The 25,398-nt window shown below is 35.0% G+C and overlaps 2 protein-coding genes and 1 long non-coding RNA gene across 3 annotated transcripts; 1 reads left to right on the top strand and 2 right to left on the bottom strand.

The window, feature by feature from the left end:
• Positions 1-8,823: 8,823 nt before the first annotated feature.
• Positions 8,824-9,671, bottom strand: LOC108198956 (uncharacterized). The gene is made up of 2 exons (XR_010286530.1): positions 9,371-9,671; positions 8,824-9,255 (listed from the first exon to the last, which is right to left on the bottom strand). It is a non-coding gene; the product is annotated as an uncharacterized LOC108198956 (long non-coding RNA).
• Positions 9,672-12,548: 2,877 nt separating this feature from the next.
• LOC135148196 (uncharacterized) lies at positions 12,549-13,591 on the bottom strand. Its single transcript, XM_064082399.1, has 3 exons — positions 13,454-13,591; positions 13,120-13,197; positions 12,549-12,999 (listed from the first exon to the last, which is right to left on the bottom strand). Exons 1-3 carry the CDS (start codon positions 13,457-13,459, stop codon positions 12,658-12,660), a joined length of 426 nt encoding a protein of 141 aa, XP_063938469.1. The 5' UTR covers positions 13,460-13,591; the 3' UTR covers positions 12,549-12,657.
• A 3,947-nt stretch (positions 13,592-17,538) lies between these two features.
• On the top strand, positions 17,539-18,128 carry LOC135148457 (uncharacterized). The gene is made up of 2 exons (XM_064083682.1): positions 17,539-17,829; positions 17,886-18,128. Exons 1-2 carry the CDS (start codon positions 17,539-17,541, stop codon positions 18,126-18,128), a joined length of 534 nt encoding a protein of 177 aa, XP_063939752.1.
• Positions 18,129-25,398: the final 7,270 nt, after the last annotated feature.

A 25,398-nucleotide genomic window follows, 5' to 3' on the forward strand; every position in this document is an offset into this window, starting at 1 on the left:
CCTCCCACATGGGAGTTTCGTTAGACTCATTAGGACCATTAACGCTTATTCCCCCGGTTGATATTATAAGAGAATCATGTAAGTTGTTGGCGAAATTGGTTTCCACCATTTTTCCTTTCGATCTTTTAGATGACTAATATAAATCAACAAGATGTTGTGGGATATAACAATTACGTGACCAATGTCCTTCCATTCCACACTTGTGACATAAATTGTCAGTTTTCCCTCCTTGTGGTGCCTTTCTTTTGCTCTGTGTTTCAGGTTGCCACTTCTGGTGACCAGAGCTATTATAAGGACGAAAATGCCCACGACCACGGCCTCGTCCACGGTAACGACCATGGCCTCGTCCACCTCTATGCCCTTTTCCACGTACATTCTGCTGGAATGTCGTATTATTTACTTTTGGTAAAGGGGCAGATCCCGTTGGACGGGATTGATGATTCTTAATCACCAATTCATGATTCTGCTCGGCAACAAGGAGGGTTGAAAGGAGATCCCCAAACTTGATAAACTTGCGCTCCCTGTACATCTCGGCTAAGTTGATATTATTGGGATGAAAGGTGGATAATGTTTTGTCGATCTTTCTTTTCTCAGTAACAATCTCACCACACATAATGAGCCTAGAACTTATTTTGAATAGTGATGAGCTATATGCCCGAACACTCTTAAAATCTTGAAGCCTTAGATTAGCCCAATCATTTTCAGCTGCAGGTAGATAAACTAGTTTCTGATGATCGAACCTATCCTTTAGATTTTCCCATAAAATAAAGGGATCCTCGACTTCTAGGTACTCAGATTTTAGATCTTCATGCATGTGGTGTCGAAGGAAAATAATAGAGGTAAAATTTTCTTCAATTGTGGATGTGTTTTCTGCCTTTATTGTGTTGCCTAATTTCTTTGAACCCAAATGCAACTTTACATCTTGTACCCACGATAGATAATTCTCCCCAGAAATGTCCAATGCAACGAACGACAAGTTTGTAAGATTTGTCATTTTAATCTGAATTTAACACCAAAATTATTAACTTAAATTTTCAATATAAATATTACATAAAATCTTACTGAATCTGGTGCGTTAACAAGTAAGCAATAATAAATGTGTACATCATTATTATCATCGATATTATAAATAGATCTATATATAAAATGACAAATGGATTTTCACCCGCCATACGGACGTCTGCGTATACAGGTTATCTCCAACCAATAATATATTTAAGTGGAAAATCCTGCATAAGTTAGTTAGGCACAAAAGAATTATTATCCGATAGGCAGGCAATTTATAAATTAAGGTTCCCACTATATTTCGGTATTACCCAAAATTATATGGTACCGTAAATAGGCGGTGCTCCGGCCATATGTAGTTAAAATATTAGTAGAGGGTGTAACCACGTCTACTCTGGTTATATATATTTAAATTATTTGTAGAGGGTATAACCACGTCTACTCATATATATGTACATTTAAATAAAATTATACCTTCTCAGTTCCGGCAGGGCTTCGTGCTGATAACGTGTTGTAATATACTAGCTATAAAATAACAACCGGAGAGCTACTAAATTTGACAGAAGGAGGGTAAGAAACTGAGCATAGAAAGAAAGCTCGGGTGCAAGTTTTACATTGAAGTAAGGCATCTATTTATAGCCTTCAAATTGCAATGCATCAGACAAGGAATTAATTGCATGCCAAATATATCAAAACCTAAACCTAGCCATACTATTCCTTATTTGACCACATGGGTGAATGGCAATCAACTTACAACAAGTATATCATTTTTAATAAATGATATGTCAGTGAAGTAGCATTTTCTCAACTCGAACCGGTGCGTCGACTCTTACATTAAAAAAGTTACAGCTGCATCGTCTTCAACAAATAGTTGATTTTGGTGTTGGGATTAGCGTTAAGGTTTTAAAAAATCATATTAGGTCACGGCTTCGGCTAATAGTCATGCATACATTCTTTCTAAAACTGAGTTAACATTGATTAACGTCAATGAATTATATAAACTCAAAAGAGTCGTTGTATTATTCAATATATATGCGACTAAAAAATTTTCAAGATAAATACACAACTCACGATCTTAAAAATATAAACTTTTTCTACTTGAGCTTGAGTGTAGACTTTCTTCATATCTAGTTAGAGAATATTTTTTGAGTTGTAAACTTATTATCTCTTAATATCGAAAAACTTGTATGTTATAGTTACTGAAAGTGAGCGGGCCGGGGTTCTTGGGTAAGAACAAGGAGCTAGTTAATTTAGTCATAGTAGTATTGAGTTGCATAGGGTTTAAGGAACAGAAGAATTCAAAAAGTGAAGTTCAAAAAATTTAGAGGTTCGGGAACAGGATGCAAAGGGGAAGTTAGTAACGAGCTAATTATAGTTTGCTCAAAGAATCCGTTGAATTTAAAATAGTAAGTCATTATTGGAGGCACTGTAGCTGATTTGAGATAATAGTCAGTTATAATTGTTGGTAAAACTGTAAAAATTAAAATTTGTTAGAGGAAGTAATTGTACACCTATTTACCCCCTAGGTGTAATTTCATTTGGTATCACAATTTTGGTATACTAACATTTCTATAACTGGAAAAGTATCAATCATAATGTTTGAAAACCTTAATAAAGAATATCCTCTCGGATCATCTGCGCACCAAGCTCCTTTACTACAATTAATTGGTGGAAAGGTAGAATGAAGATGCAACTGTCCAAAGACCCAAAAATGGAGAGTGGTATATAAGGGTCCTTATACTTTTATTGAGGATGATGGCAAACCAAAAGATGTTGATGATCTCGGTGATGCGGAATTGCACAAGCTAAACTACAACAATTGGACCATGAAAACCATCATGACAGGTGTCTAAACTTGAAAAGTGAAAAAGTCTCCTCATGCATAACCACCCAAAAATTGTGGAATATTCTTGATAGATATCATGAAGAATCAAAGCCACTACGAAAATTTAAACTTGGTTAGCTTATGGATGATTATGGTGGTTTTAAAATCAAAGAAGATGAGATGATTAGGCCGGAAGGTCAAGGAAGGTTTGAAGTTATAATGAATGGTTTAGCATTGCTTGGAAAGAAAATTCCATGAGAAGAAATTACCATGAAAATCTTAGGTGTTGTTTCATGGCAATTCCAACCGAAGGTGACTGCAATGCAGCCATCACCACTTCTAGATATTTTAGACACTCTACAAGTATTCTTTAAACTAGAGCAATTTGAAACAAAGATATTGTCAAATAAAAGATCATCTCAGCCTCCTATTAGTGAGTTGAAGAATTTAGCTCTAGCTACTGAAAAGAGCAAGCCTGATTCAGAATAAGAATTGGATGAAAATCTTACAATGCCTTGCCAAATTAAACTTGGGTTTTTGACCCTTCCTTGCATTGAAAATATGCGAGTCTGGAAAATATGAAGATTTGAAGACTCTCGAAACTAGAGAGTTAGGATTATTCGTAAAAATTTCAAATGAGCTTACCTAACAAAGCCAAATTGAAACCATACAGACTTCTACAACCCAAGCCACCATTGATTTGGACATACGGATTTTGCTCCATGATAGTCAGTAAGACCTATGCCTTCTCTAGCTCTAGATTATCATCAGTAATTATTGAATTTGATTTTCAACTTATGGCAAATAGACTTAGGCAGTAAAAAAAAGACATAGTGTAAGTCGGGATAGCTTGACCAATGTTTCCAATCAAAACTATTTTAAATGCCCTAGATTTCGGTTTCTTTTGCCAAGCTTGAATTCTTTTACTTGCCCTATCCATCAAAAAGACAAACACACGCTTCTTCAAACGACCTACTAATGAAGGTAGCCCAAGATAATTCATATTGGCGGTACCATTATGAACACCAAGGATCCCTAAGAGTTCCAGCTGCTTAGCATGGCTAACATTTGTATTGTAAATTATCCCAGATTTTTGATAGTTAACAGACTGCCCAGAATGATGTTCATACTCTAACAACACCTCCTTCACAGTAGTGGCCTCCTCGGTAGAACCTCTGAAAAATAAGATGTTGTCATATGCAAACGTAAGCGTGATATTGTATGAGATGACGAGCTAATTTTGCAACAATGAATAATTTCAGCCTCAATAAGTCCAAAGAATTTTAGAGCTTCAACCCATAAAATGAAGAGATAAGGAGATATAATATCCCCTTGTCTTAAGCCTCGTTTCGGAAACACTAGACCCACCATAGATTTTTTAATGCAAAATTGATAACAAACTATTTTAACACAAAGAAGCATCTAATCAATCCATTTCTTGGAGAAATTTAAAAGTTCCATTCTCTACTGCAAATAGTTCTAACTCGCGCATTCATACGCCTTACTAATATCCAACTTTGAGAGTTATTTCTCATATACTCCGTCTATTCTTCAGCCTCATATAGTGGATCATCTCGAATTTAATAAGTACATTATCTGTTATACTCATTTCATGAACAAAGGCTGATTGGTTGTCTGAAATCACATCAGGAAGTGCTGTTTTAAATTTGTTTGCTAGAACTTTTGCCAATATTTTATACAGGGCATTGCACAAAGCTATTGGCTTGAGATCCCTCATTTTTACTGTGGGTTCCTTCTTTAGTATTAGTACAACATTTGTATCATTGAGCTCTTAGGAAAGGTATTAGTGTCCAACCAACTCTTGCAATAGTGATATAATTTTTTGCCCATCGGCTTCCAAAAACTCTGGAAGAAATGCAGGATTCAAACCATCAGGCCTCGACGCTATGTCGGGGTGCATCTGTTTGATAGCTACAGGAAATTCCTCGAAGGTTAATTCCTCAGTCAGTTACAAGTTTTGATCATCTGTGATCTTACGTACATTGTCTAAAGGAGCAATGTGTCCTTCCTCAACTTCACATGCAAATAGATTTTAAAAATATCTATACACAATATCACACATTCTTGTTTGGTCAACCACACGCACTTCATTTTCATCAATCAGATACTCAATACGATTTGACTTTTTTCTGGCAAAGGAACTAATGTGAAAATATTTTGTGTTTTCGTCACATTCATTCAACCAAAAGAGTTTAGCTCTTTGCTTCCAGTATTATTCTTCTTGAGCCAGCAAATTGTTATGAGTGTCTCTAGCTTGCAAGTAATTTTTCATGTTAATTATTTTCATCAGTCATGTCCACCAAACTATCCATAAGATGCTTCTGTTATTTTATTTTGTCTCTAAATTTATGAAAAAATGTTCTACCCCAACTTGCCATAAAGGAGACACCTCTATAAGCTTGGGGAGCATATATATATATGAGAAGAAGGAATATTAGACCAGGCCTTAGTCATAGTATCAACAAATTTTGACTCCTTGAGCCAAATGTTCTCGAACCAAAATCTGAATTTATGCTTTAAGATCTCCATTTACAATAACTTAAAAAAAATGGTTCGTGGTCTGATCATGGTGTATGCATGACTGTGAGCTTACATAAATGGGATTTTGTCCACCAGCTTGCATTAGCGAAAGCCCTATCTAGTCTTTCCCTAAGCCATGCATTTGTGCCTTTACTATTTTCTCATGTAAATTTACCACCACATAACTCTAATTCTGAGAGGTGACAATCATAAATAGCATTGTGGAAACCATTCATCAAACTCTGTGGATGGGGAGTATTGCCTCTATAATGCACCCGGGCAAGGGAGAAAGATTTGCTAAACTGCATATGAGATTCCATGATTTTCGTCTTCTTTCACATTCAGGACAACTATGGAAACATGTCAAACACCAAGAAGCCACATTATTTTCTAACATTGCAGCATCAATAAGATTACAGGAGTAATTAAGGGTGGTATATTCGAATGGGATTTTAAAGAATTTTTTTTCATTCTTGAAATCTGAGGGTATTCAATTAGGACTGTTTAGAATCCATTAAAATCTTGGGGTATTCAATTAGGATTTTAAATTATGCTATAAAATCTGGCGGTATTCTATCAGGAATTCAAATTATGCTTAAAAATCAGATGGTATTCAATTGGGATTGTTTAAAATCCATTATAATACGATCGTATTCATTTGCTTATGGATTTTTTTGGATTTGATAAAATGATGGATTTTGTGGGATTTTTCAGTGTATTTTAAGTTTTTTGAAATCCCACCAAAATCCATGAGAATTTGAAGTATTGTGCTTAAATCCTAAAGAATATATATATATATATATATATATATATATATATATATATATATATATATATATCAACTTCGCAACATTTTATCAAGAATCTGCACAAAATCAAAATCACATACAATCCATTAAAATCCCAATCAAATACACCTCCTTAAGAATTTCACATGAAAAAAATTTCTTTCTTAGAACAGCAAGCCCACGACTTCTTCCTATTCTATCCTTAAGAACTCGAACTATTCGAGATGACCTAAGTCCTCAACAGTTCCAACTAAGACAACTCATTTTAAATGGATAGCTTGCTTTGCAAGTGTCGTCAAAAAATTGGGGAAGAACCTGTGTTATTAAGATGAGAAAACCCAAATTCAATGTTCACCATATTTGCATCCTGGACACTATCGATAGTGACACCATTTTCACTTCTCTGTCTTTTCCTCCTCAAGCATAAGCCCATTAAGCTCATCCCCCTCAGGCCCAATAGGAATAATACAAGATAAATTTCTTTACTAAGAATTTGAATTGTTTCATACTGTAAAAAATTGTACCACGTGTACTACATGATCACCTATATTATCGCCATCATTAACAATCAAATCTCCTTATTGCATTTTTTCTTGGAACAATTTACCCAAGATTTGGTCATTTACTCCGCCCTTACCATCTTTGTTCCTCCACTAGCCGTCGTTCTCCTCCCTCAACCACTTGCTCTTTCCACTTGCACCCCCTGTGCGGTGGAGCACGAAGCCAGCTTCCCCACTCCCTGTCCTTGGAAATAGAGGCATCATCACCTTCAAATTTCTTCTGACTTAAAAAGACGTACTTATTATGATGAAAGTTAATTTGAGACAAATCAAGAGTATTCATTAAAAGATACCACATGATTAATGTCAATTTAAATTTAAAAATAAACTACTACCTAAAAATTAGTCAATCACCACAAATAATTGATTCAAAAAGGTGACTAATGTTGCCATCGTCACAACACTGTTAATCACCGCTAAACCACCAATACCATCGTTCTACCGGTCTTAATTAATAAGAGATTAGATCGTGGCTCTAAATCAAAACAACACTTACAAAGATCAAAACGTATAGAATAATACTAGATGAATCAGAGCCGCATTCTAATTCACAACACATACAAGTATTCAGCGTACTTACAAAATATATATAAAAAGATCCAACAAGAAAGAAGAATGCAATAGAAGAACGTACCGTAATAGAAGAAATACCGGGAGAGAAAAGGAAAAATGTGCTTAAACTAATCCGGACTTTTTAAACGGTATGCTTCATATATATTTTTCAAAAAGATATGTATGTATTAGGGAAAGAGAGGGGAGAGAGGGGAGATGAGCAATTTATAATAAAATTTATGAAATAACTGACCGCACATTACATATTCCTGTCTTTTAAGTATAAAATTGTATTGTTTTCATTTGAGTAATCATTTGTGTTTTAAGTGAGCTATTTTAACATATTTTACATGAGTAATTTTTCTTTTAGTTGTAAGTAATAAAAGAATGTAAGTTAGAATATTTAGAATTTTATTTTACTATTAAATTTTGTTCAATGAATCATGATAATATTATAATTCACAAAATTCTCGAATCTGAACCGACTTACACGGATAAACTGTTCAGTTTGGTTAGTTTGCAGATAGCGCGGGTTATTGTGAAATTTTAAATAATCGTAATTACGTAGTTTGGTTTCAATTTGATTATAAATCCGAATCAAATTGAAACGTGATCACCCTAAACTCATGATATACAGTGAAGGACGAAAAATATAAAAATCTTTAAAGATATAGACCAACATGTTAAAAACCAACATATAATTTTTGCAATATTTTGTAAAAAGTGAATGATATTTAGGCAATATAATTTAGACTAAACCTAGACATCAATGTATATCATAAAAATGACTAGACAGAGTCCCTAATAATATACAAATATGTAAAAATGGAGAAATGATTTTAAATTATTACTTTTGTTTTTAATATAATACATATACACACGTTATTGTTGCTTCTATTATTATTTTTGTATGTCCACAACATTAGCTATATAAAATACATATATATACTCTAAGCTAACTATAGGAGTATAGCATGATTTTAGATTTGGTATGAGACATCATGTTTCTTAATTCATGTATCAACTAACTATCTTATTGCAGAAACCAAGTATATGCCCGATGAGCATTCGAACCAAGGATGAGAAACGTAATATATTTTTTGTTGCAGAGATTAGGCATGAAAGCATGGTAAATGAATTCATCTGGTGTGACACTATGGTGCAACTTCGAAAATCATATAAAGTTGTGTAATTATATATAGTTACAAGGAGAAATTATAATTTTCAAGTTTTTGATAGGAGATGCATCATATTTGCAGCTACAGCTTTTCTTTTCTATAGTAGCAATTTGACGCAAATGTTATGTTACGACTGTCCTGTTTATCTTCAACGGAGTACTCTTACAGTCTAAACAATACACTTCAGTTGAATACCATTTAGATATAAGTTAGAGCATGATCTAATACAGTTGAGTAGTTATAATCCGATGAGATACAACGAATCACTGAGAAAGAAAAGATGAGCAACAATAACCATTTTACCAGATGATAAGATCCTAAACAACTCCAACAGTTATGAAAATCTAAACACTCTTGCAGCGTATTAGTCACGATGACATATAACCAAAAATAGATACTTAATTAGAAACAAATACAAACAAAGGTATGAAGTTTAATGCAACTGGATGAATAGACAAGACACACCAGATCAGAACAAGTTACTACTCTGATGAAGATTGTTCAACCATGTTTCTAAAAATTCAGAAAGTTTGGCAGATAGATCCCACCTCTGTTTTTCAATCTTTTCCGCTCTCTCTCTAAATTCTTTGAGGTTTTGATTCCAGAGGTCTTCATAGTTTCAGAAAGTTGTTTCCATTTCCTGTAATGCAATTTCCCTGCTGATTCGGTGATTAATCAGTGATTCGCGAGAATCCCTGGCGAATTTCCGAATGTCTACAACAGATCCAGTTCGTCTTGCTTCATCTTCTCCTGCAGATGACCTTTCACCAGGATGGATCTTTCCATCCAGAACACCAATGACTTTCCTGAAATTTAAAGAAGAGCATGAATGGACACCGTCAAACTACTTCTCTTTAAGACTCTAATATGCACGTATTAGAAAGTAGAAAAACAACAATTAGAATGGAATTGGAAGGTTACCCATATTGTTCCTCCAGGAATAGCCCGTGTGTAAGAAAATCAGCTTGTCTATCTGTCATGCTCTTACACATCAACTCGAAATCAGCCTTTGCCCCGCGGAGGTCTTTGTTTAGTTTGTCAGAATCGTTGGTGAGTTTTGTTAATTCAACAGCCAAGTCACTTTTAACAAGTTCAAAGTGCTTCCTCTTGATACCTTTTAGCTGTTCCATGAATATGGAAGTGTATGAGAGACCTTTCAGTTTTCCTTATGTGATAGTGTCTTATGCTATAATCAGGTTATATAATGATGGTTGTGGCTTCCCAAGATCCATTGTGCACGATTTTGCATAATAATTGTCCACTACATGGGTCTGAACTGCAAATTCTCAAGTAATTGTTCAAATTCCACGCACGTCCAAAATTTTTGTTATATGTACCATTATAAATTATAGGACATGTTTTTTGAAAATTATATTCACATTTTTAAAAAATGTTTAATTGTATTATTATTAATTAAAGGAGAGCTGTTTTAAAAATTATGGAGATATGTTATAAAATTTCAAATTTGTGTAAACAAATATTTACATAATGATGCAGTTGGACATCGATTCTACTTCACACTAAAGCTTGAATTTTTTTTACATCTTTTTTACATATCAATAATCCAATAAAAAATATATAAATTGAAACTATATATTTGTAGTCTTAATATTTTAATGACAACATAAAATAATTAGATATCTCTACGTAGTCTTAATATATCATGTAATTTCGAAATGATTGTCTGCATATTGGAATACTTAAATATATAGAAGATCGAGCATTAACCGAGAAATGTTTAGAATTCTAAATTATTCCGTATTAAAGAAAGTATATATGTAAAGGAAGTAAATATATATTTTAAATTAAATATATATTTCTAAACTAAATATATATTTACTAAATTATATAATTTAAATATATAATTTAAATCAAATTAAATATATGTGGCCTTCACATTCATCTTGGTGTTACACAATATATTTTACTTTCCTAATTAGATATCTATTTTTAGTCTGGAGCTATTGTGTAGCTCTGAGATGATTAACAGTGTCTACCAAAATGACTCTTTTAAGTTCCTCCCAAATACATGGCCTGGATGTTTATTTGTTTTTATTGAATATAAAACATACTATTTTTTCAATTTTGATTACCAGAATATGGAAAGTATATATAAAGATCTAATTGTGTAACTTATATATAAAATATATATTTAAATTATATTACACACAAAATGTATTTTGTATATACTTGAGAATTGGAGATTGATTCTATCTCACATTAAAGCTTCAGTTTATATTAGTGCAAAATTTAATGTACACATCTGCAAATGGATGCACAGTCCTGCATATATTTTTAAATGAACAGCTAAACCACCATAGGATTGGATGAAATAAATTGAAAAGAGTACAAGCAACTATATATTGAGAGTGCAAAATCAGCCATCAATCAGCTCCCTTCAGAACTAGACAGATGGGCTCTAAGTACTCATTTAAACGCCATAAGCATCTAAGTCTTACCACATTGCAGTCGCAGCACTGAATACAAATTTAATGATAAATTATAGCAAGCATTTGTCTGACAATCATCAAAGAGGTAAATAGAATAGAAAACAGTTACATATAGTATCAATAAAAGATGCATGGATATATTGTGTCTAATCCACCCTGAAAACAACTCTATCAGTATCATCTGTCATCCGGAAAGTGATCTTTTGGTTCTGCGACAAGTTGTTCCCATCACGGAATTGATTCCATCCTCTCGAGAACTCTGTTGTTCATCACTATTCCGACATTCCAAGAACCTCTGACCGTCTGTAGAGTTATGTCTTCTCCTGATTGCCATTCACGGAGGCCAGGCTTCACAGTTCTGGGTATGTGCTGCACAAGAGTTGACACATCATAAGCCTTTACTCTAATAATTAACTTATTCATTCAACAGTGTTCAAAACCTAAACATTAGTACCACTCCGTGGCATGAACCGTGTACGTTTGACCAACTCAGTACTCTCTCAAACGAGACAGGAACATCTTCAGGTCCATTGTCTCCTTGATTCGGCTGCACTCCCTGCTTAGCTACTAAGGCATCTAGGATTCATTTCAAACATTAATATGTAAATGTGTACCGCGGTGTTGAGAATCATACGTTTTGTGTGTTACACTAATTACACTTAGTTTGTATGTTTATTGTATACAGTATATATTGTATGCCACGAAATAACTAACCGATGTCAGGCTCTTCTTCAATGCCAGAATCAGCAGACAAACTGGAGTCTGCAAAGATTAGTTTTTAATAGAGCATCAAATAAATTTGGTCAAGGACATCATGAGAAATTAGAATGCATGATCAGTGTTTCTTATTGCTTACCAGTTTCGATAATCTCCCTTTCAAGCAAATTTTCAACTTTTGAAGTATTAAATATTGCTAGATCAAATCTTCCATTCCCGCGATAAGTGAAGAATAATATATCAAACGCCTCCACAATAAAATCTTCAGTTATTGACACAAGTCCATGTATACAGTTATCCTCACTTGAAAACCTACCCTGGTATTCAACTCCATTAGCGAGACACACTACCACAGATTCCGAAATTATTGGCTTGAACAGTTCCAAGAATCCAGGTGCAATTGGCTGACAATTTTTTTTTTTTGTGTTATTCCCAAAATGATATGTATAAAACCAATGTATAATTCATGTGCTTTGTGTAAATATAACTTACAAGCGAATGGTCCAGGAATAGGAGGCCTGCTGCAAATGCAAGGAATTTCCACCTGATCCCTCCAACCTTATTTGTTTGTATGTAAAGAACATAAAGTGACTTCAATGAAGATACAAGGAAATGTGTAAAAGTGCTATACATAATGTAAAATGGTTGTGCTGCATATAATCTTAGCATCGGTAAAGGTCTTTGTCCAGTATTCATATAAAACAGTGCTTGACAAAGTTGTGATCACAACTGCAGAAAGCTAAACAATTTCAAATACAAATCGAAAAGGATTAATAATGCAGAAATAACACGTCTAACAAATTTTGATCACACTGATAATGGTTTTGGATATGTTAAAAAGTCATCAGGATTTAGGAATATTTTTTCTAATCATGTAATATTGGAAAATGTAAGCTTTTCGCAATCATTAATATATATATGGATCACACCATTTATTCACATGGATTCCTTAAGTAATAGCTATGCTAATTAAATTACTGGATTATAATTAAAATGTTAACTAACTTAAGTGAAGTTGCAAGTAATAGAAGTCGTCTTAATCTAATAAGATAGGTCAATGTAGTAAGAAGTTAGTGTGTAAAGCCACTGGATATTACCTTGCCACATGACTGGAGACCTAGCAACACATCTGTTTTTTCCATATTCGATTTCAGTAGAACCGTGGCCAATAACAACAACTGAGAATATGCCGTTTCCCTTATAGGCCATTACTAGGAAAAATCCAGACTCCCTTCCGAGTTCAAGATACAAAGGATCCAGATGGGTGAGTCTCTTGGAATCCCTTCTATAGTGGACATGTACCACGCGCCCGTTTGGAAACTGAATTTTCACATTGTTTGGAATTTTTTCTCCAACAGCGGTAAGAAATTCATCCGGGATATCCTGTATTCGACTCATCGGACATTAATCAAACCATTTTAAGCATAAAACAATCGGTTTGTATTTTACGCAATTTGTACTAAATTAGGTAAGTTTTTAGGTTAAGGTTGTCCGAGAACTAACCATGACAGGGGTTTGGTTTGGAGGACCATTGGTCAACAGGATGAATCTCGGATATTTCAGTGGAAAAATGCCTTTCTTCTGCACACAAGGAACAATTGATAATTTTAACAAATCCATAATTAGACATTCCAACCAATCCTACAAACTACCGAGAATACAAAACAATCACATCGAAACATATATACTTCGAAAAATTAACACCTGAAAATAAAAAGTGGATTACTGTGTTTTTCAAACCAGTTGTGATCGCACGAAACAGGGATCATATGCAGTTAAAACATGATACGATCATAATACGAAACAAAGATGCAGTTAATTTGAGACAGATGATTACCTCCATTACCCCAAAAATTTCTAGCAGTACGCGGTTGTAGACAGCAGAGAGTTGGGTTTTCACCGAGCAGTGAAACTGCAACCGCGTTAATTGGACTTAAATGTGTAACGGTGGCTGTCGACCTTGGCTTCTTATATGGTTACTGTATGAGTTTTAGATAGTTAACATGTATAATGTTTATTTATGTAACATCTGGGATTATCCGTGTAATTATTTGGATGATTAATGAATATTATATGAATATTATGTGAATTTCTGTGAATTAATTGGTTCCTGTTCTATTAATTTAGTTACGTATTTCTGATTAAATTTGAGGAATACCAATTTTTATATGCTCAGTACGAAATATAGTTTATTTAGATATTTTCATATCGATTTATGTATTGTCGTATGATTTTATATTTGATTTATGGATTTAATTACGTATATTATATTTAATTATTAATTGTTTTGATTTTACGAAAACCGTCAACCTGTAACGGTACCGAGATTTTACTTCCCGAAAATTTCAACAAAATTCACCTTTAGCCTAATTTGAATATTCCGGACACTTTTCATGTTTTGACTTTTTCGATCCGGAGTACGGTTTGTTCCGGAGCCGGTCCGGCGGAGTTTTTCGGTATTTTAAATTATCGATAATTATCTGGTTGTCTCGATCTACGTGAAACCAGATATTTTGATTATTATATTATTTCTTATCTCGTAATAAGTGCAAACGGGACCCGCATACTAATGACTGATTAAAAAGCCCCGTTTTGATAGTTATCTTGAAAACCGGTACCGATTGGACCCGTTTTATTAATATAAAGCTATTAAACATGGTATTTTCGTGTCATATATGATCCAGAGGGGTATTAATTATTTGTAAATATAAATAGCCTTAACCGTACTTTAATTCATTGGGGAAATCATAATCTCAGTTAAACACGGGTTTATCGAGAGAGTGTTCTTCGTGTTCTTGAGATTCAAACGAAGATTTGGAAGCGTTATCGGACTCAGATTTCAGTGTTCAAGTATCCAAATCGAAGGTTTTGAGGAGTAGAAGCTGATTTTGTCATCAAAAACGTCCAGAGATTAACAGGTGAGGAGGAATTAAGGGTTTTTAATTCGAAATTAATTAGCTTAAATTGGGACTGTTTGATTTTGATGAGTTTTGATTGTTTTGATGATTGTATGTTGTAGAGAATTGAATGGTGAGCATTTCCATATATCATATGCTTGATTTGGAGTTCGATAACATGTACAAATTAAGGTTTAATTTTCGAGTTAGGGTTTAGGCTCGTATGAATGTTCTTAATTGGATATTGGGTATTTCTTATTTGTTGATTCTGGGGATGATTGGTTGGTACCATTAGGAAGAGCATTTGAAGAGGAATCTATTCATGTCTTTAAATCGTGTGTTGGAGCTCGAAATCGAGCTAATCGGAAAGTTAAAATAACTCGCCACCGGCGAACTTCGGAGGGATTTTCCGGCCACCACACGCATCCATCATAAAAACTGAAGCCACCAACGTGTTCCTCGTGTAGAGAGCTTCAAATCTGCACCTTGGTGTTGAGTTTGGAGCTCTGTATCGATTTTCCGGCGGAAATCCGGTGAAGATCGCCGAAGATGGTGACCGGAGGGGTCAAATTGCAATTTGACCCCCGAACTTCTGAAAACGTTGCAAACGGCCCCCTGTAGTTCCTGATTTGTCAATTTAGTCACCCCTGAAACTTTGCAAATCCTCATTTCGAACCCTGAAGTTTCAAAACTTCTAAAACTGTTTTATATTAATTTTAATTTATTTTTAAATTTCGAAAATCATTTATTTTAATTTCAAAAATAGTTTTTAATTATTTATTAATTCAAAAATAATTCTGATTTAATTTATTAATTAATTTTAATTAGTAATTAATTATTATAATTAGTCAATTAATTTAAATATTAATTGATTAATTGTTTTAATTAATTATTAATTAATTTTAATTGATTTGTTAATTAGATTTAATTATTTTTAAATGATTTTAAAATTCCGAAAAATAGTTTCGAGCTTTGAAATATTATTCTAAAATATGTTTGAAGCTCGTTAATTGATTTCAAATGATTTCGGACTTGATTTCGAGTATCCAAAGTTGATCGTTTATTTATAAAATGATTCTCTGACCCGTTTTAATTCCGAAAAATGTTTCAAAATCCATATCAAATGCCAGAAAACTCCTTTTGACTTCAAACCTTCTTTGAAAGATAAATTTTATTGAATATCTTATTTGATATGTGTTATGTGATATCTGATTGATGTGTTACATGTCTATGTGAACCTTATATGATTGTTTTTGACATATATTTTAATCTGTAAATCGGATTTGGGTAAAACGAAGGGTAGATAGAAACTCGTTGCGAAGGTGTGATAATAAGAAGAGTATGAGATCATATACTGATAAAGAATTGTTGTGATTAGCAGAGAGGCGAGACGTAAAAGGGGAAAGCAAGTGGTAATAGAGTAGTATAGCGAGCAAGCGTAATTGAAACTTGAGATCAGCTATATAAGGCAAGTTCCCTGAGACTTTCCTCCAATTATATACTGTATCTGTTGTGATTATTTAGCGAGCTTTCTAATTAAGCCCTGTGATCTATTGAATTATAGCATGGATTATTTATTCTAGTGATTTTTGAAACTTCAACCAGATTCCTTGAATTATAATATGGATTAATTACTTTATTGATTCTTGAACCTTTGACCCGATTCTTTGATACCTGCTACGAAACCTATTTCAATTGTAAACCTTTAATTTTTTTTTTAAACTTCTAAATGATTACCATAAGAACCTCATTTCATTTCAAGAACATACCCTTGATACCTCAACCAATTTGTCAATCTCATATCCTTCAGACCTTAACCAGTTGATCAACACCAAATAACGTCTGTTATAACATATACCTTACAGTTGTTTGATTCTTTCCATAAACTCAAGTTTATTGATCTTAAAAGCATTCATTTATACTTGGATCCTTTTTGTGAACCTAGAATCCTTCTTCATATAAACACTAAACTTTGATATGCTTTGCCATTCAATTATGCGATATCTGATTCTTTGATAAACCCTGAAGATATTTCTCATTCCTCCTTTGAGATACATCTGAGAAACTTTGAATAGTAGTCTGCTTCTGCTTCAAAATTTATTTATGATGTTGGTGTTTCTATTTTATTGAATAATATTGTTGATCATCTTGATTGTGATAGAATTGGATAGTTTTCTAAACTTGGACCAAATGAGTGGTCAGACCAGATGAGTGGTCGCTTTAGGCCAATGTGTGCCTTGGATCCAGTAAACGAGCATGGTGGGACCTGCTCGGGGTTAGTGTCTGACTGATCAGCAGCCTAACCTTTGATTTTTAAAAATAAATTTAATATCCAATTCTAATTGATACCCTAAAAGAAAAACAAATCTTGATATTGAGATTGATTCCATTAGACATTGGTTTCCTTCAGCTTATGATTGATGTTTTAAATTGACATTGTTATACTTGCTGAGCTTGTTAGCTCACTCTTGCAATACTTTATGTTCTTTCCAGTGAAGGCAGAGAAAGTTGGTAACGACGACCCTCAGGCTAGTGGTAAGGCCAGGATTCCAGGCTGAGAGATGGAGAGAGCTATCAGCAGCACTTGGCTTTTATTATATGTATTAGTTTGAGTAACGAGACACAAGTGATGTGTAAACTTGTAAGAATTAAGTTTATATTTTGGGATTTGGGTTTGTAATAATTAAAGTTATGTTGTGGCTTGTTTTATACTTTAACCTGTTGCGATCCATGGACAGTTAAGGGTCACTGCATATATTATATTAATTATAGGTTTATGTTATGGTGTGGACCCCAAACTTCTGACCCGGGTTTGGAGGGCGTCACAGGTTGGTATCAGAGCGACAGGTTTTAAGTCAATGAAACAAGCCTAGATTGTTAGGTTGGGTAGAAGATTAGGACTAGAAATGAGTGATAGGTAGATAGAACGTTGAGAGGTTGAGGTTAATTCGTAAAAGATTTAGGGTTGATTTTGGTAGTGGATACAGATTCTTATACGTGTTTGTTGATTCTCAGACTATCAGGCATGTCAGGCCCCAGTACCCCGGTTCATTCTGATCATTCAGAGTCGACGGTTGAAGGACTTCCACCCCGTCCTGGAGTTGTACCTATATCTCCACCCAGGGCACCTACACCCCCACCTGTAGCTGGACCTTCACGTCCACCTGGATACTCTCGTAGTGGACAGACCCCTATTGCAGCTATACCACTTAGGGCTATACCCCCGCCCGCACCTGTGATGCCCCCACCTGCTCCCATGATACGACCTCCTATCCGTGGACCTCCACCAGAGCATGAGTCTTCTGGATTTTCTCAGGTGTCGGACCCTCTTATCCGTGTTCCCCTCTTTCGGTACCCTATCACTATTATCAGGCACTCCTGATGGAGAGAGAGGAGCTGTTGGGCCAGATTGGAGAGCTGACACAGGCGATGAGGGATCTAGATCCTAACAGGGGAGAGCGACAGTTGAGAGAGGAGATACTTGCATTTAGGACAGAGGCAGTAGAGAGATTATGTGGGATCACCGCACCACTTGGTACCCCTGGGGATATTATAGACTGGGCTCGTTGGGTCTTGGAGCAGCTGGATATTATCGGAGGCCCAGACTTTCCATAGGTCTGGAGTATATCGGATGTTGGAGATGATCAGTATTATAGTGAGTATTGTGTATGATGCAGTGTGTAGTGTGTAGCATGTACCAGGTCAGCAGATTTTGACATGTATATATAGACTAGCGGAGCTGACTAGAGGATAGGTTGTTGTTGCTGTTGTTGTACTTTACTTTTGATGAAGCGCTTGACGCTTGTATCTCCAGCACTGACTTATATATATCAGCATCTTTTACTTTACAGTCTTGTCCTTTACTTTATCGCACTTGTTTTACTTTACTTTACTTTCAGTACCGATCATAAACTCTTGTGATAATATTGCACCCTTTCTTTTATTGCTTTACATTCTGTAAAGAAGCATGCAGTTTATTTAGTTAAACAATCTCAAAAATGTTTTCAAAAATGTATAATCCTGTTTCCTTAAAAACCTTTTATAAAAAAGAGAATTTGATTTAAAACGACTAAGTGAATTGTTTCTTCTTTACAGAATGCCACCAACAAGACATACTCGTGCCAACAGTGATCCTGAAGGCACCAACAACATCAATGATAACAATGATAACCAGAATGTCAACATAGGCCCAGTAGATCCTGCTGTGGCCCAACTAATTCAAATTTTGGCACAACAAACTGCTCATCTTACCCGACAACAGCAACATCAAGAGAATCCTAGGGTAACTTTTAAAACTTTTCAGGCAGTTCATCCTCCAGAGTTTAAGGGCTCAGCAGATCCTGTTGCAGCCCAAACATGGCTAAAAGAAATGGAAAAGTGTTTTGAATTAGTTCCAGCAAGTGAGGAGCAGAAAACAAAGTTTGCCAGTCATTACTTAAAGAATGAAGCAACGTATTGGTGGGAATCTGTGAAGAATATGGAAGGTACAGCTGAGATTACTTGGGAGAGGTTTAAGGAATTGTTTTTAGAAAAGTATTTTCCTAGGTTTCTTCAAGACCAAATGGAGTTGAACTTTTTAGAGCTGAAACAAGGAAATATGTCTATGGTTGAATATGAGAATAAGTTTGCGGAATTGGCTAGGTTTGTGCCAACTTATGTAGAGACCGATAGGCAGAAAGCAAAAAGGTTCCAACAAGGTCTGAAGCCTTGGATTAGAAGCAAGTTAGCTATTTTGCAATTAGAGAATTATGCGGCAGTGGTTGAGAAGGCAATGATTGCGGAGGCTGAAAATGAGTTGTTTCAGAAGTCTAAAGAGGATAAGAAGAGAAAGCCAGACAATAGAGAAGGGCCATCCCATCAGGGGAGGTTCCAGAAGAAAGGGAAATTTCAAGCAGGAAGGAGTTCCAATTTTAAGAAGCAGAATATAGGCAGTAGTGGACAAGGTGGTCGTTTCATTATGGGAAATCAGGCCAATCAACAGAGGTCTTCTATACCAGAATGCCAGATATGTGGCAAGAGACATGGAGGAGTGTGTAACAAGCCGAACGTAGTGTGCTTTAAGTGCAACCAGAAAGGACATTACTCTAGAGAATGTCAGAACCCACTAGTAATAAGAGATCAGGTGAATAAGAGCTCGACAAGTAAAGCTCCAGCTATAGGATATGCATGTTTCAAATGTGGGAAGCAAGGACATATGGCTAGGGATTGCAAAACATCAGCTCCAGTTAGTAATGCACTTAGAATCATGGGAACTGTTCCAGAAGTAAATGAGCCTCCTAGGGCAAGAGTCTTTGATATGTCAGTAAAGGATGCTATTCAGGATGCCGATGTGGTGGCAGGTACGCTTAATGTAAACTCTTTAAATGCCAAGGTGTTAATTGATTCCGGAGCCACTAGATCATTTATTTCTCAAGCTTTTGTTGATAAGTTGAATTGTCCGGTTGAATTGTTGAATGAGGCTATGAATGTAGAGCTAGCTAATCAGGATCGTATTTCCGTTAATCAAGTTTGTCCTAATTGTGAAGTTGAGATTTTAGGAAGTAAATTTTGCGCCGACTTGATACCTTTCAAGTTGGGGGAATTTGATGTAATCTTAGGGATGGATTGGTTGTCTAAACATAGTGCGCAGATAGATTGTAAAAATAAGAAAGTAATACTAATGACACCAGACGACAAGGTAATAACGTTTAGAGGACAAAAGCAAGTAAAGAAGTTCTTAACCATAATTCAAGCAAAGAGGATGTTACGTCAAGGATGCGAAGCCTATATTGCCTATGTAATTGATAAAAGTCAAGAACCAGTAAAACTTGAAAATATCCCTGTAGTGAATGAATTTCCAGACGTGTTTCCGGATGAATTACCAGGACTTCCTCCAGATAGGGAGATAGAATTTGCAATTGACTTAGCACCTGGAACGGAGCCGATATCCAAAGCCCCGTATAGGATGGCACCCGTAGAGATGAAAGAATTGGCAAAACAATTACAAGAGTTATTGGAAAAGGGAGTGATCAGACCGAGTGTATCCCCATGGGGAGCACCAGTGTTGTTTGTAAAGAAGAAAGATGGAAGTATGAGGTTATGCATAGATTACAGAGAGCTTAATAAGCTTACTATCAAAAATAGATATCCTTTACCCCGTATTGACGACTTGTTTGACCAGTTGAAAGGAGCAGAATATTTTTCTAAGATTGACCTTAGGTCAGGATACCATCAGCTCAAAATCAAATCTGAGGATATACCTAAGACAGCTTTTAGAACAAGGTACGGTCATTATGAATTTTTAGTGATGGCTTTTGGATTAACGAATGCACCAGCAGCTTTTATGGATTTAATGAATAGAGTCTTTAAGAAGTATTTGGACAAGTTTGTGATTGTTTTTATAGATGATATTCTGATATATTCTAAGACAGCTGAGGAGCATGCAGAACATTTAAGAACAGCCTTAGAGATACTAAGAAAGGAGAAGTTGTATGCAAAGTTTTCTAAATGTGAATTTTGGTTACAAGAAGTTCAATTTCTAGGACACATAGTGAGTCGTGAAGGAATCAAGGTAGATCCAGCAAAGATTGAAGCTATAATGAATTGGGAAAGACCAAAGACCCCCACAGAGATCAGGAGTTTCTTGGGGTTAGCAGGTTACTATAGAAGGTTTGTACAGGATTTCTCAAGAATTGCAACCCCACTGACTAAGTTAACTAGAAAGAATGAAAAGTTCGTATGGGATGAGAAGTGTGAGGAAAGTTTTCAGGAGTTGAAGAAAAGATTAGTGTCAGCACCAGTATTGTCCCTTCCAGATGATCAAGGGAATTTTGTGATTTATAGTGATGCCTCTTATAAAGGATTAGGATGTGTATTGATGCAACATGATAAAGTTATTGCGTATGCGTCTAGACAACTTAAACCTCATGAGCAAAAGTACCCCACTCATGACTTGGAGTTAACAGCTATTGTATTTGCACTGAAAATATGGAGACACTATCTGTACGGAGAAAAATGTGAGATTTATACAGATCATAAAAGTTTGAAGTACATCTTTACTCAGAAGGAGCTGAACATGAGACAAAGACGATGGTTAGAGTTGATTAAGGATTATGATTGTACGATTAAGTATCATCCAGGAAAAGCCAACGTTGTAGCGGATGCTTTAAGTAGAAAGGAGAGGTTAAACCTATTGACTGTGCCAGAGGAATTATATAGAGAGTTCCAGAAGTTGGAAATCGAGGTAAGAATTCATGAACCATCAGTGATAGCAGTGTATACCATGACCTTCCAACCAGAGCTATTAGAAAAGATTAGGAGGTGCCAGGAAGAGGTCATGGATCAGGATGTAAACAAGTTGGTAGGAGAAGAGTTATGTACACAGAAAGATGATCAAGGTATTCTTAGATTTTCTTCCAGGATATGGATTCCACCGGTGACAGAGTTAAAGAATGACATATTGCAGGAAGCACACAATTCTAAATATTCAATTCATCCAGGCAGCACTAAGATGTATAGAGATTTAAAGGAGAACTATTGGTGGCCAAATATGAAAAGAGAAATTGCAGAATGGGTGAGTAAATGCTATACGTGTCAAAGAGTGAAAGCAGAACACCAAAGACCAAGTGGATTATTGCAACCTTTAGAGATTCCAGAATGGAAGTGGGAACATATTGCTATGGATTTTATTGTAGGATTACCAAGGACCAAAGCAAACCATGATGCCATTTGGGTTATAGTGGACAGACTAACCAAGTCAGCTCATTTTCTTCCGATCAATGAGAGATTCTCTTTGGATAAATTAATTCATATGTACTTGAAAGAGATTGTAGTTCGTCATGGAGTCCCCGTATCCATTGTATCAGATAGAGATCCACGATTTAATTCGAGATTTTGGAAAAGTTTTCAAGAATGCTTGGGCACTAAATTGAATATGAGTACGGCATATCATCCACAAACAGACGGCCAAAGTGAGAGAACTATTCAGACGATCGACGACATGTTACGTGTTTGTGCAATCGATTTCAAAGGCAATTGGGACGAACATCTACCTTTAGTGGAATTTGCATACAATAATAGTTACCACGCAAGTATTGGGATGCCTCCTTATGAAGCTCTTTACGGACGTAAATGTCGATCGCTAGTATATTGGGATGAAGTCGGAGAACGCAAAATGCTGGGACCGGAATTAGTACAACAAACAAAGGAAGTCGTCGAAATTATTCAGAAACGACTAATTGCAGCACAGAGTCGTCAACGAAATTATGCAGATCAATCCCGTAAGGACGTAGAATTTGAAGACGGAGAAGCAGTGTTACTAAAGGTATCACCATGGAAAGGGCTATCCAGATTCGGAAAGAAAGGCAAGCTAAGTCCCCGATACGTGGGGCCATTTGAAATCTTGAGGCGTGTAGGCAAAGTAGCATACGAATTGGCGTTACCCCCGCAAATGGAGCACATTCATAACGTCTTTCATGTATCGATGCTTAAGAAGTATAATCCAGATTCGAAACATGTGATAAAGTATGAGCCGGTAGAACTCGAGGCAGATTTATCGTATGTAGAAAGGCCAGTGGAAATCCTAGATAGAAAAGAGAAGGTGTTAAGAAACAAGGTAGTTAACTTAGTAAGAGTGTTGTGGAGAAACCCGAAGGTTGAAGAGTCAACCTGGGAATTAGAAAGTGATATGCGTGAAAAGTACCCTCATTTGTTTACCTAAGCGATTCTGAGGACAGAATCCTTTTAAGGGGGGAAGGATGTAACATCTGGGATTATCCGTGTAATTATTTGGATGATTAATGAATATTATATGAATATTATGTGAATTTCTGTGAATTAATTGGTTCCTGTTCTATTAATTTAGTTACGTATTTCTGATTAAATTTGAGGAATACCAATTTTTATATGCTCAGTACGAAATATAGTTTATTTAGATATTTTCATATCGATTTATGTATTGTCGTATGATTTTATATTTGATTTATGGATTTAATTACGTATATTATATTTAATTATTAATTATTTTGATTTTACGAAAACCGTCAACCTGTAACGGTACCGAGATTTTACTTCCCGAAAATTTCAACAAAATTCACCTTTAGCCTAATTTGAATATTCCGGACACTTTTCATGTTTTGACTTTTTCGATCCGGAGTGCGGTTTGTTCCGGAGTCGGTCCGGCGGAGTTTTTCGGTATTTTAAATTATCGATAATTATCTGGTTGTCTCGATCTACGTGAAACCAGATATTTTGATTATTATATTATTTCTTATCTCGTAATAAGTGCAAACGGGACCCGCATACTAATGACTGATTAAAAAGCCCCGTTTTGATAGTTATCTTGAAAACCGGTACCGATTGGACCCGTTTTATTAATATAAAGCTATTAAACATGGTATTTTCGTGTCATATATGATCCAGAGGGGTATTAATTATTTGTAAATATAAATAGCCTTAACCGTACTTTAATTCATTGGGGAAATCATAATCTCAGTTAAACACGGGTTTATCGAGAGAGTGTTCTTCGTGTTCTTGAGATTCAAACGAAGATTTGGAAGCGTTATCGGACTCAGATTTCAGTGTTCAAGTATCCAAATCGAAGGTTTTGAGGAGTAGAAGCTGATTTTGTCATCAAAAACGTCCAGAGATTAACAGGTGAGGAGGAATTAAGGGTTTTTAATTCGAAATTAATTAGCTTAAATTGGGACTGTTTGATTTTGATGAGTTTTGATTGTTTTGATGATTGTATGTTGTAGAGAATTGAATGGTGAGCATTTCCATATATCATATGCTTGATTTGGAGTTCGATAACATGTACAAATTAAGGTTTAATTTTCGAGTTAGGGTTTAGGCTCGTATGAATGTTCTTAATTGGATATTGGGTATTTCTTATTTGTTGATTCTGGGGATGATTGGTTGGTACCATTAGGAAGAGCATTTGAAGAGGAATCTATTCATGTCTTTAAATCGTGTGTTGGAGCTCGAAATCGAGCTAATCGGAAAGTTAAAATAACTCGCCACCGGCGAACTTCGGAGGGATTTTCCGGCCACCACACGCATCCATCATAAAAACTGAAGCCACCAACGTGTTCCTCGTGTAGAGAGCTTCAAATCTGCACCTTGGTGTTGAGTTTGGAGCTCTGTATCGATTTTCCGGCGGAAATCCGGTGAAGATCGCCGAAGATGGTGACCGGAGGGGTCAAATTGCAATTTGACCCCCGAACTTCTGAAAACGTTGCAAACGGCCCCCTGTAGTTCCTGATTTGTCAATTTAGTCACCCCTGAAACTTTGCAAATCCTCATTTCGAACCCTGAAGTTTCAAAACTTCTAAAACTGTTTTATATTAATTTTAATTTATTTTTAAATTTCGAAAATCATTTATTTTAATTTCAAAAATAGTTTTTAATTATTTATTAATTCAAAAATAATTCTGATTTAATTTATTAATTAATTTTAATTAGTAATTAATTATTATAATTAGTCAATTAATTTAAATATTAATTGATTAATTGTTTTAATTAATTATTAATTAATTTTAATTGATTTGTTAATTAGATTTAATTATTTTTAAATGATTTTAAAATTCCGAAAAATAGTTTCGAGCTTTGAAATATTATTCTAAAATATGTTTGAAGCTCGTTAATTGATTTCAAATGATTTCGGACTTGATTTCGAGTATCCAAAGTTGATCGTTTATTTATAAAATGATTCTCTGACCCGTTTTAATTCCGAAAAATGTTTCAAAATCCATATCAAATGCCAGAAAACTCCTTTTGACTTCAAACCTTCTTTGAAAGATAAATTTTATTGAATATCTTATTTGATATGTGTTATGTGATATCCGATTGATGTGTTACATGTCTATGTGAACCTTATATGATTGTTTTTGACATATATTTTAATCTG

The sequence above is a fragment of the Daucus carota genome, chromosome 8 (genome assembly GCF_001625215.2).
Source record: "Daucus carota subsp. sativus chromosome 8, DH1 v3.0, whole genome shotgun sequence".
Taxonomy (NCBI): Eukaryota; Viridiplantae; Streptophyta; class Magnoliopsida; order Apiales; family Apiaceae; genus Daucus; species Daucus carota.